This window comes from Lithobates pipiens, unplaced genomic scaffold (genome assembly GCF_037356315.1).
Source record: "Lithobates pipiens isolate NorthernLeopardFrog02 unplaced genomic scaffold, aLitPip1_a1.2 Scaffold_8, whole genome shotgun sequence".
Classification (NCBI taxonomy): Eukaryota; Metazoa; Chordata; class Amphibia; order Anura; family Ranidae; genus Lithobates; species Lithobates pipiens.
The window spans coordinates 646,492,551-646,505,167 of record NW_027507903.1 but is presented as its reverse complement, the minus strand read 5'-3'; the positions used below and the strand labels follow the sequence as shown (position 1 = coordinate 646,505,167).

The 12,617-nt window shown below is 46.2% G+C and overlaps 1 protein-coding gene across 1 annotated transcript in view; it reads right to left on the bottom strand.

The window, feature by feature from the left end:
• The window catches only part of LOC143961669 (uncharacterized), a 38,891-nt gene extending 37,386 nt beyond the window's left edge, over positions 1-1,505 (bottom strand). The window contains exon 1 of the mRNA XM_077470991.1: positions 1,345-1,505. Within this exon, the coding sequence (XP_077327117.1) occupies positions 1,345-1,390 (46 nt within the window). The 5' untranslated portion in view covers positions 1,391-1,505. The remainder of the gene's footprint in view (positions 1-1,344) is intronic.
• Positions 1,506-12,617: the final 11,112 nt, after the last annotated feature.

Genomic DNA, 12,617 nt, shown 5'->3' with positions numbered 1-12,617 from the left:
AACTATGGCATGTGTGAGCAATATATCATTTAGTGACAACTTTTTGTAAACTTTTTTTTTTTTCTTTTTTGTGTCATTATTCAATCACTTGGGACAAAAAAAAAAATATTCAATGGGCTCAACATGCCTCTCCACAACTTCCTTGGGGTGTCTTCTTTCTAAAATGGGGTCATTTGTGGGAGTTTTGTGTTATTTTGGCATTTTATGGCCTTCGAAACTGTGATAGGTAGTGAGGAGTGAAATCAAAAATTTGCACCCTTAGAAATCCTGAAGGCAGTGATTGGTTTTCGGGGTGCCGTACGCGGCTAGACTCCCAAAAAGTCCCACACATGTGGTATCCCCGTACTCAGGAGAAGCAGCAGAATATATTTTGGGGTGCAATTCCACATATAACTATGGCATGTGTGAGCAATATATCATTAAGTGACAACTTTTTGTAAACTTTTTTTTTTTTTGTGTCATTATTCAATCACTTGGGACAAAAAAAAATAATATTCAATGGGCTCAACATGCCTCTCCACAACTTCCTTGGGGTGTCTACTTTCCAAAATGGGGTCATTTGGGGGGGGGGGGGGGGTTTGTACTGCGCTGCCATTTTAGCACCTCAAGAAATGAGATAGGCCGTCGTAAATTAAAAGCTGTGTAAATTTCAGAAAATGAACTCTAGTTTGTAGACGCTATAACTTTTGCGCAAACCAATAAATATACGCTTATTGACATTTTTTTTTACTAAAGACATGTGGCTGAATAAATGTTGCCCTAAATGTATGACTAAAATTGAGTTTATTCGATTTTTCTTATAACAAAAAGTAGAAAATATTTTTTTTTCTCAAATTTTTTGGTCTTTTTCCATTTATATCGCAAAAAATAAAAATCGCAGAGGCAATCAAATACCATCAAAAGAAAGCTCTATTTGTGGGAAGAAAAGGACGCAAATTTCGTTTGGGTGCAATATTGCATGACTGCGCAATTACTAGTTAAAGCAGCGCAGTGCGAAATTGTAAAAAGACCTCTGGTCCTTAGGGTGTTTATTGGTCCAGGGCTGAAGTGGTTAAAGCAACCATTTATAAATCCACCCCCCACATCAAGATTCATCACAAGATTATCAGCCCTTGACCTCTCTCTCTTTTGAATGTACAGTCAATCTCCCCAAGTACAAACAACATGGCATCTTTGCAGGTTTTTCTTTATATAACTGTTCCTGGATCAGAAAGGACCCAGGGGATGTCAGATGAGGAAAATCCTGAAAAACTGACCTGTTCTAGGTGGATAAGCAGAAGAATGGACAATCGCTGATCTAATGACTCCATTGGAGGTCAAGATGGAAAATGGTGGGTACCTTACCTGCTATGAGGACAGAAATGATGAAAAGTCTCCATAGATAATCCATGTTTAGAGTCAGGTGCTGTGATTAGCTGTTTCTCCCCCAGTCTGATGATTATTTCCCCGTCCCGTTATCTCTTGTACGAGGCTCTAGGCTCATGTGACCGCTCAGCAAACTTGAACGTCCCTTTTCTATCAGTTAGAGGAAGTGAGAGGAGGAAGCAGCGAGACAACAATAAGGGTTAACAGGAGTCATTCGTCAAAATGAAACCTGCAATCATTTAGCTTCACCGTATATGGTGGATGAAACCGCGCTTACCAAATAACAAATTAAAAATCAAGATCAGCAGCAACCCTAATGTGTGATATACACAAGAACAACATAAAATAAAGTGCCGCTATAGCCGAATGATGACTACAGCGTGGACCTACTTTGCCGGGAGGACGTCAATAGACATCCTCCCGTGCCCGAGCGGCCTGCGTGCCACCTGTATTGCGCGCGCGGCACGCTCTGTGATCAGCGAGTCTATGAGACTCGGCTGATCACAGATTGGAGTAAGGGGTCGATCCTGACCCCTTACCACGTGATCAGCTGTCAGCCAATGACAGCTGATCGTGTGATGTAAACAGAGCCGGTAATCGCCTTTTTTTTCTCCTCGCGCTGACAGCGTGAGGAGAAAAAAAAAAGCCGATCACCGGCGGCTCTCAGAGGGACATCAGTCCCGATCAAGGAGAGCTGCCGCCAGCCCATCTGTGCCCACCTGTGCCACCTAGCAGTGCACAACGAGAAAATAAAACACTACACACCCAATCGCAGTCTTCGATCATCTAACCAAAACCTCCTCCTCATTCCCAAATCCCGCTACAAATCAAAGGGAGAACGAAGATTTGCAGTCCAAGGACCACGGCTATGGAACGCTCTACCTACTTCCACATGGAAGAAAACCATCAGGCCTTCAGGAAAAAACTCAAGACCTACCTCTTCTAAGAAGCTGGACAACACAGGACGATTCCAGCACCTTGAGGCGATTCAGTTCGCATTGCAGCGCTATACAAATTATTTATTCATTCATTCACAACAGTGCCACCTACCAGTTCCCACCAGTGCCACCTACCAGTGCCCACAGTGCCACCCATCAGTGCCCACAGTGCCACCTATCAGTGTCATCAATCTGCCTCATCAACAGTGCTGCTGATCAGTGTTACCTACCAGTGCCCATCAGTGCCATCTATCAGTGGTACCTATCAGTGGCCGTCACTGCCACCCATCAGTGCCATCTTATCAGTGGCCATCAGTGGCCTTAACTGTGCCTATCAGTGCCCACCAGTGTAGCCTATCAGTGCCCACCAGTGCCGCCTCATCAGCGCATAGCAATGAAGGAGAAAAATTATCTGTTTGCAAAAACAAACTATAAAATATGATTTTTGCTCCACATCGTGTGAATCCATTGCTTTATTGTTAAAAATATCCCCCATACATGGAGGAACAAATAAAAATATGCGAAAAATGAACACCCGCACATCTGGGACTTCATAAGTCGTGATGTCGTCAGCACGCCGTCCGCCCAACTAGTTTTGTTAAAGATTAACCTCGTCCTGGGGCACCATGACTCATGTATCAACTGTTTGTACTTTTTCTTTTTCAAGTACTTTATTCGTTTGTAGGGCCTAACAAACACGCATTGCCAACAATATAACAAAAGATTCCAGGTAAATGAGGGAACGATATTATACATCAAGACCGGCCTTTCTCAACCATTAAAAGAATTCAGGCGTCCAATGCTAAAAACACTCATCTGAGGTCAGTAGGAAGAATGAACCGCCCTTGGGGGAGAAGTGAAGGGCAAATGGAAGGGAGTGTAGTACTGGACCTCAGCAAAGGGGAGAATGGAATAGAATGAGCCCTAGATGACTTATAGGAGGTCTCCTGGACCTGGAGGAGACTTCTTTAAATGTTCTTGCCAGGTGGGTCCAGGGATATATCTATTAGATGCTATGACCCTGAGTCATAGCATCTAATAGATACCGGTATATCACTGGAACCACCTAAACCATATGATTAACATCTCTATAAACAAAGATCTACGATTACTTGATACCTTTTGGTCTATTAAGTATCCCACTGCTATCTTTGTAGACTACAGGGGTCAGTAGGAAGAATGCATCCCCCCTGGGGGAAGAGGGAAGGAGAAATGGAAGTGAGTGGTGTACTTGACCTCAAGTGGACAATGGGTTAGAATGGGCCTTGGATGACTAATAGGAGGTCTCCTGGAGGAGACTTCTTATGGGACTCCATAATTTGTACAGTGAAGTTGGGTTTACCGTTTTGGGTTTTCTTTTGTAAATTCCCTTTTCTTCCACAGACATGTGTACAGAATACATCAAATGTGATATAATAAAACAAAGATCTCTTTAAGCTTAGGATGTGACAAAGGACAGGTCTATCGAATCCACCTCATAAGGCAAGTGGCCACTGAGCCGTATACAGGCATGCTGTAAATCAGGGGTGTCGAATTCAGTTTAATTGTGGGCCACATCAGCATTATGGTTGCCCTCAAAGGACCGGTTGTATCTGTAAGGCTAGATGTCCAGAGCACCCCCACCCTTACATTCAGTACCGGGACAGGGTCGTCTAGTGTCCAAGCATGGATCTAGACTTGTGCCCCCCTCCCACACTGTTAATAAATATTATAGATTGGGTGTACCACTCTCCATCTATTGTTTGGCCCCTTGCTCCTCTGCGCCCGGGGAGCTGCCCCTTCTGCTCACCCCTTTTACCGACCCTTCCTACATTAGATGTCTAGAGCCCCCCCACCATCAGAAATCAAGAGTCCCTCACCCTGCCTTATATCTCAGTGCACCCCCTTACCTTGTGCTGCTACTGGGAAGAATCTGGGGGCGGAACTGGGAAGCAGAAATTGCAGGGTCTGGAAGAGGACCAGAGGATCCTCCCCTCAAGATCCATACCAGACCCTTAAGGTGAATAAGAAAAGGTTATTCCTGCGCCTAATCAGGAAAGAATCTAGTATTCGTACTGCTGCATACACTGTGGTGGGGTGCTTGAGTCCCAGTAACAGAGTAAGAAGGTAAAAAAGTAGTGATGCGCGGTACTATAACAGGGAATTTAAGCCTAGGAGGCTAGTATATTCTATAGGCACTAAGATTGTAGGTGATATATATACTAACGTATAAAGTAAAGGAAGGTATATAAAAAGTTGTGCGTGTTTTATATTATCCCGAATATTATCATGTTATAGTGGTGAGGGTCCCATACCAGACCCTTATCCAACTATGCAGCCTGGCAGGTCAGGAAAAGGGCGGGACAGGTCCTGGTATGGATCTTAAAAGGAAACCCCATGCCAAGATAAAAAAAAAAAACAGTGTGGGGATCCCCCTCCAAGATTTGGAGGGGAAACCCCATGCCAAAAAAAAATGGCATGGGGTCCAAACCAAAATCCATACCAGACCCTTATCCGAGCATGCAGCCTGGCAGGTCAGGAAAGGGGGTGGACGAGCGAGGGCCACCCCCACTTCCTGGACCATGCCATCAACATAGGGGGGTAGCTGCTTTGGGGCAGGGGGGGCTCTGTGCCACCCACCCAAAGCACCTTGTCCTCATGTTGATGGGGACAAGGGCCTCTTCCCAATAACCCTGGGCGGTTGTTGTAGGGGTCTGTGGGCAGGGGACTTATAGGAATCTGGAAACCCTCTTTAAAAGGGGCCCCCAGACTCCATATACATTGTACCCCTACCCATTCACCCTAAAAAAGGCAGTGTAGTGTAATTAAAAACAAGAGACTATTTTGACAAGTCCTTTATAAAAATTCTTCTTCCGGTCTTCCTCTGGTCTTCTCCCTCCGGTCTTCTCCCTCCGGTCTTCTCCCTCCGGTCTTCTTCCTCTGGTCTTCTCCCTCCAGTATTCTTCCTCTGGTCTTCTCCCTCTGGTCTTCTTCTTTGCCGCCGACCCAGTCCTCCTCATAGGGAGCCATTGACTTTGAATAGAGGCAGAGAAACGCTGCTAAAAGCTGATGAGCCTAAACAGCAAATAATGCCAATGCAAAAAGCTACTAAAAAAACTCAATAAAAATGATTGTTTAAAAAAAAAAACGTGTTTTTATAGCAGCTGCCGTTGGTAGTTGCATGAGGACTTCCCCCAGTGCCTGAAATGTGAGACTGTCACAGGTGGTTAGTCAGGTCTGAAATGTCAGATGGTGTTTAGCTGCTGGTGGAGATTTTACAGGCAATTAAAAATAGCAGCGTAAGAAAAAAAAAGGAAATGATAATGGTTTGGGGTCATTAGTTATTTATTTTGGAGGTTTTTAAATTATGACTCATACTTTTTTTATAACTGTTAATACAAATCCATTTTTTTTTCTTCAAATAAACAACAGATAGAGTTCAGCTATGACATCGGTATCACTGATTACTGTGGGTTATATATCAGAGAGCACAGCAGAAGCTGTTTGCCTTCAGACTCTTTTTTTAGGTTCATGTTCACAGTTGAAGAGAAGATAGGGAATCATTTCTCTGGAGGGAGATTATTCACTGTCCTGGAGAGGGAGGGAGGAGTCATTGCCCTGGAGGAGGAGTCATCACACTGGAGTGGGAGAAGTCATTGTTCTGGGGGGAAGGAGATTAGCGTGCCCATGTTGGAGATTGGCATACGTGCCAGGTCTTTGCTTATTCTTCCTCAGGTTAGGCCCCTGATACCCTTGCTGGGCTAGGATCCTTGTCCTGTGAGGTTGCATCCTGTTGCTGTTTGCCCCTTGTGATGCCCAGATCTCTGCCCTGTGCTCCCGGGACCTATCCCCCTGCTGTTCTGTATTGCTGTCTGTAGCCCCAACCAGATAAACCCTATTTGCACCTCAGACTGCTATCATTGTGACTCTGGACTTATCCTTGATGTTCCGTGATGCTGTTTGGGGCCTCATTACTTGCTGTACCATGTTGCCACCCATTTTTTTTCTTTGTTGTGCCCTACTACCACCCTTGACCTGTGATTGCTGCCCTGTGAATTTAGCCCTTTGCCCAGAACCCTTTTTTTAGTTGAACCCCTCAATAAAAGAACCCCTTAGCAGGGGCCATAAAAACGACATGGCCCCTTTTGTGTTCTACTCCTCCCACTCCGTCACTAACTGCTTTTCATAACCTTTCATTGTTGATTTTTAGTGTAACCCGCAGATGAGAAATTTGAGTCACCATTCAGTTTGCATTGTTTTAGATCGGGGTATCTAAACTTTCTAAACAAAATGGCCAGTTTACTGTCCTTCAGACCTTGGGGGACCAGATCGTGGCCAGTGGGAGTAGAAAATGTCCCAGCACCAATGGGAGTAAACCATGCCCCATCTTTGGAGTCAGTGAGATGAATTAAGCCCCCATGATTGGTCTTATTGGGAGGAACTTTGCCTCATGATTGGTGTCATTGGGAGGAACTGTGCCCCATTGTTGGTGTCACTGGGAGGAATTATGCCCCATCGTTGGTATCAATAGATGAAATAGCGCCCCAAGGGCCAGGTAAAAGCAAGCAAAAGGCCGCAGTTTGGGGACCACTGTTTTAGAGGCACTGTTGGAGTAAATATTTCCTTTGAGGGTCTCTAGAAGTCTATAGTAAAGATTTGAAGGAAGAACTGGCCTCCTCACTAGTTGGGTAGAATTTTTTTTTTCTAAAAACTTTCAAGGGTTGGAACTGCGATTCTGAACACTCTCCATTTTTGTAGAATGATGAAGCAGAGTTTTGATTACCAATTGTTTTCCGAGTGTGTTGTGGCGAGGCCATCAGATCTTCTAATAGCACATGGTAGGATGACTTGGTTGGTTCATGTGATGACAAGTCAAGAGATCCACCATCACTTGTGACAATGGGGTTGGGTCACGCTGAGTCTATGCGGTTACTGGTGTCCTGCCTGCTGTCTTACGTGGCTCTGTCAGAATGATGAACATATCCCTCTATTGATACATAAGGGGTTGACTCATTCTGGTCGTGTGACCATCCAAAGGGGAAGTAAGAACAGATGCTCTCAGAAAGTTCCTTGCGCAAAGATTTCTCAATCACCTGCCGCATCTATGATGAGTTTGTAAGTTGTAAGAACTGCAATTATGCACAAAAGCACAAAAATTATTGTTATTTTTGTGCTTGGAGACAATTCCCACCCTATGCATTGAGCTTGGCGTGCTTTTCCAACACAGTTCCAATGCACAGTCAAGCTAATTTGCTATCCTACCACTTGCCGACTGCAATATGTACAGTTTACACTGTATATGTTGAAGTGGTGTAAAGCGTCAGCCATAACCCTGATATTTTTTTTTTAAGCCGGCGATTCTGTTTTTCATAAAAGCAATCCAAGCGGCTGATTAAGAGGCTGAGGGATAGTTCCCAGCCCCACCCGTCACTCACCGGTGTTTCTCAGGCCTACCTTTCTTACCGGCGAGCCCAGGAAACGATCCAACGGTTCGCGCGGCTGGCCACAGAGGTGAACAGAGACCAGATCATCTCTGATCAACTCTATGATCTCGGAAGATTGGAGCGAGGTCTCATTTCCGGTCTAGGGTGAAAGTAATCATTTTTATTTTATTTTTTTTAAATCAAAAGATCATTTTTTTACCTTTTGCTTTCAAAGGTAGAGGAGAGATTTGGGGTCTTATAGACCCCAGATCTCTCCATAAAGAGGACCTGTCATCATTATTTCTATTACAGGGGATGTTTATATTCCTTGTAATAGGAATAAAAGTGATTAAAAAAAAAAAAGGGACAGTGTAATAAATAATATATATATATTTTTTTAAAGCACCCCCATCCCTTTGTGCTCGCATATATAAGTCAGGCACAGATATGTAAATGGGGCTCCTCCGCTAGCAAAAGAGCTACAAGAAGATAGCGGAGGAGTCCGGCAAGAAGACCCCCGAAGACGGAAGACCCCCGGAGCTGTGCAATAAACTATTTTATCTTGTGTGTTGTGTTTTTTTTTGTACTTTATTTTTCAGGTGAATGGGTAGGGGTACATTGTACCCCATACTCATTCACATAGGGTGGGGGGCCGGTATCCGGGGGCCCCCTTATTAAAGGGGGCTCCCGGATTCCGATAAGCCCCTAGCCCGCAGACCCCGACAACCAACGGCCAGGGTTGTCGGGAAGAGGCCCTTGTCCTCATCAACATGGAGACAAGGTGCTTTGGGGTGGGCACCCCCCATGTTGAGGGCACGCGGCCTGGTACGGCTCAGGAGGGGGGGGGGGGCTCGCTCGTCCCCCCCCTTTCCTGGACCTGGGGGGACCCCCACACCAATTTTTTTTGGCGTTGGGGTTCCCCTTTAAGTCCATACCAGGCGGCGGGGCCAGCAATGTCTCCTTCGCGGGCCCCGCCTACCTGGAGACCCGCTCGAAATGAGCGGACTTTTCTCTGGGGGGGAAAAGTCTGCTCATTTCAAAAGGACTGGCACACACACGGCCGGATTGTCCGCCACAATGCGAGTCCGGTGGGAAGATTGGAGTGCAAAACTACTTTCTAAGTCCGCCGTACTTTTGTGTCAAAAAAGTATGCCGGAGGCTACACACGGGGGGATTGTCCGGCCGACTTGAGTTTGCCGGACTTTTCCACCCGCTTGTTTGATCGTGTGTACGCGACATTAGAGTGAGAGAAATAATTCTAGCGCTAGACCTCTTCTGTAACTCTAAAGTGGTAGCCTGCAAAAAATTTGAAAGCGTCGCCTATGGAAATTTTTAAAGTGGTTCTGCACCTAAAAAAAAAATATTAAAAGCCAGCAGCTACTAATATTGCAGCTGCTGACTTTTAATAAAATCACACTTACCTGTCCCAGGGTCCAGCGATGTCGGCGGCAGATGACGAGCGATCGCTCGTCTCGCTGCTGCCCCCGCCGCCATCCTCTGTCAGGGAATCGGGAAGTGAAGCATTGCGGCTTCACTGCCCGGTTCCCTACTGCGCATGCGCGAGTCGCGCTGCGCGTCTCTTCTGGTCCCCCGCTGTGTCCTGGGAACTGTGTGTTTCCCAGAACACAACGGGGGGGCGGGGCGTCTGCGGGGGTCTGCGGCGGTCTGCCCGGAAGTGGGTGCAGATACCTGGATTATCCAGGTAACTGCACCCCCCTCCCCCCTGAAAGGTGCCGATTGTGGCACCGGAGGGGGGGAGGGATCAGATTAGAGGAACTTCCCCTTTAGGGTGAAGAACCGCTTTAAGTATTGTAATTTGTTGCCAGTTAGTAGGAATAGTGCCCACTTGTTAGTGTCAGTTGGAGGAATAGTGCCCCACCATTAGTGTCAGTAGGAGGAATAATGTCTTGTATGAATAAGAGGAATAGCACCCCAAGGGCCAAAAAAAAGGCAAGCAAAGGGCCACATACTGTTTGGAGACCACTTATCTAGTAGAATGCTCCATGACAGGAAAGGGAGGAACCCAATCCTTAGGACCCTAAGCTTGGATGGTGGTCTGCATGAGCCATGGAGAAATGGTGAAACAAGAAGCTGGTCCCATTTACCAGGACTATGAGGGATGACAAATAGAGTTAGTCTATATAGGCAGACACACACAGAACCAATTACATCCAGGCGATGGGGGGAGATCATTCACATGTGTTGACCATTCCTGTGCTGAGTTCCTGGGTCTGCACACCTGTTGTGCCCATTATGAAGGGTTCCCACCAATCCTGTGCTGAGTTCCTGGGTCTGTACACCTGCTGTGCCCATTATGAGGGGTTCCCACCATCCCTGTGCTGAGTCCCTGGGTCTATACAATTGCTGTGTCCATCATGAGGGGTTACCGCCATCCCTGTCCTGAGTTCCCAGGTCTGTACACCTGTTGTGCCCATTATGAGGGGTTCCCACTCTCCCTGTGCTGAGTTCCCGGGTCTGTACACCTACTGTGCCTATTATGAGGAGTTCCCACCATCCCTGCGCTGAGTTACTGGGTCTGTACACCTGCTCTGCCCATGATGAGGGGTTCCCACCATCCATGTGATGAGTTAGTGGGTCTGTGGGGTTCCTGTTATCCCTGAGCTGAGTTCCTGGGTCTATACAATTGCTGTGTCCATCATGAGGGGTTACCACCATCCCTGTCCTGAGTTGTCAGGTCTGTACACCTGTTGTGCTCACCTGTTGTGAGGGGTTAATTTTATTTATTGGAAAATCTTACAAACAACAACATATATACAATAAAACCATAATAAATAAAACATATTTACTAAATAATTGAATATCACTATACAAACAAGAAAGAACAAGAACAAAATAAACGGAATCAGGTAAGTCTTGATCAGATCAACCTTTTCCCTTAAGGAAAGTCACCAACCTTTCCAGCTTGCCACCTTGGCATGGGCATTCTCTAGCCTGTTCACCCAATTTGCATGACCATAGTCACTTGGGCCAAATTCAATGCCTAGAACTCTCATTTTTTGTTGGGGCTCCGGGAAGTCATCCAGGAGAACAAAGCTCTCATCTTCCACGCCCAACCAGAAAGCTTCACACTTGTCCTGGTTGACCTTTGAACCTGATGCTTCTGTATACTGCGTTATCACTGAGACCACCTCCTGCGCCTCCCCAGTCCCAGAGACAAAAACAAAAACATCATCAGCATAGGCCACAACTTTCAAAGGAGGCTCACCAGGGATGCCCAAAGGTACCCCACACAATGGCCCATTCTCCAGCCTTCTAATGAAGGGGTCGATTGCAAATGCATATAACAGAGGACTCAATGGGCACCCCTGACGCACACCCGAGACGACCACAAAGGGTTGCCCGACCCAGCCATTAACCAGAGGAAAGCTTTCAGGCCCTTTGTACAAAATCTTGAGCCAATCAATGAAACCCCCCTCCAGGCCATATCTGCCAAGAAGGAGCCATAAGTACTCATGATTAACCCTATCAAAGGCCTTAGCCTGATCCAATGTCAGCAAAAATGTACCCCAACCAGCAGCCCTAAAACGCTTCAAGGCCTCCTGGACAGCTAACACTGCTGAGAAAGTGCTTCTACCTTGGACCGAACAGTGCTGGTGGTGGGATAAAAAACTGCCTGCCACTGGTGATAATCGCCAGAAAAAAAACTTTGCCAGTATCTTTCTATCGACATTAAGAAGGCTAATGGGGCGCCAATTCTCAATCATCGAAGGATCTTTACCCTTTGACAGAAGGATCACTGCAGGTTGCCTCATGGAGGGAGGGAGAGAACCTTCCTGCAAACAGCTATTAAAAAACTCCGCAAGGTAGGGAGCCAGGATCGTCTTAAAACATTTATAAAACTCAGCTGTCAACCCATCTGGCCCTGGCGTTTTCTTGATGGCCAGTTTATCAATAGCCTGGACTACCTCATCTGCAGTGATTTCATCTGTCAAATTCATCAAAGGAACATTACTTTCCAGTCCTGGTGTAGAGTCCAAAAAACCCAACATCCTTGCCCGATCAAGGTTCCTTCCTCCCAGGATATCGGCATAGTATGACCTGACCACCTCCAGGATCCCTGACCTAGACTTCGTCAGAGAGCCCGTACTGTCCTTCAGGCCATGGACTGTCTTAACTGCTACGCTCTGTTTACAGTTCTGGTAAGGGTCAGGCGAATGTTATTTCCCGTAATCCCTCCCCTGAGCCAAAGAGGCATGCCGGTCATATTCATGTCTCCTAAGGAGGAGCTTCACCTCAGAGATCGCCCCAGAATCTCCTCCATTCGAAAAAAGGCGGTCAAGTTTCCTCCGCAAACGCTAGTAGGTGATATACTTATCTTGCTGCTTCTTTCTTCCTATGGCCTTGAAAAGCCTAACAGTCCGCCGTTTTACAAGCTCCCTCCATTCTGACTTGCTGTTGCAAAAGTCTAGGATCGTTACCTGTGCTAGAAAACAATCCTCAAAGGATTGTCTTACTCTCTCGTCTTCCAGGAGGGCCAAATTCAATCTCCAGATACCCCTCCCCCTAGGTGGCATGTCTGAGGCATTCAGAGTCACAGATGGGCAGTGGAGTTTTCTGATCACTGTATTCTGACACACAGGTGCCGAAAAAGCAGAGTCTCCCTTTAAAAAAAATGTAAAAAAATGTATCCTACTCTGACTACTACCTCGCTGAAAAGTGAACCCTGTGCTGTTTCTGCAACGCTTAATGTGCGCATCCACCAGACCTGCTTCCCTAACTATGGCATTGAGAAAAAGGGTGTCATAGCCCAGCTGATCTCTGAAACCTCTCCTGTCTTTAGACCTAGTAATGGTGTTGAAATCACCTCCAAAGATAACCTGCTGGGCCGTAAAAAGAAAAGGCTTAATCTTTGTAAAGAGGCTTTTTCTGTCCCACTTTGTCTGGGGACCAT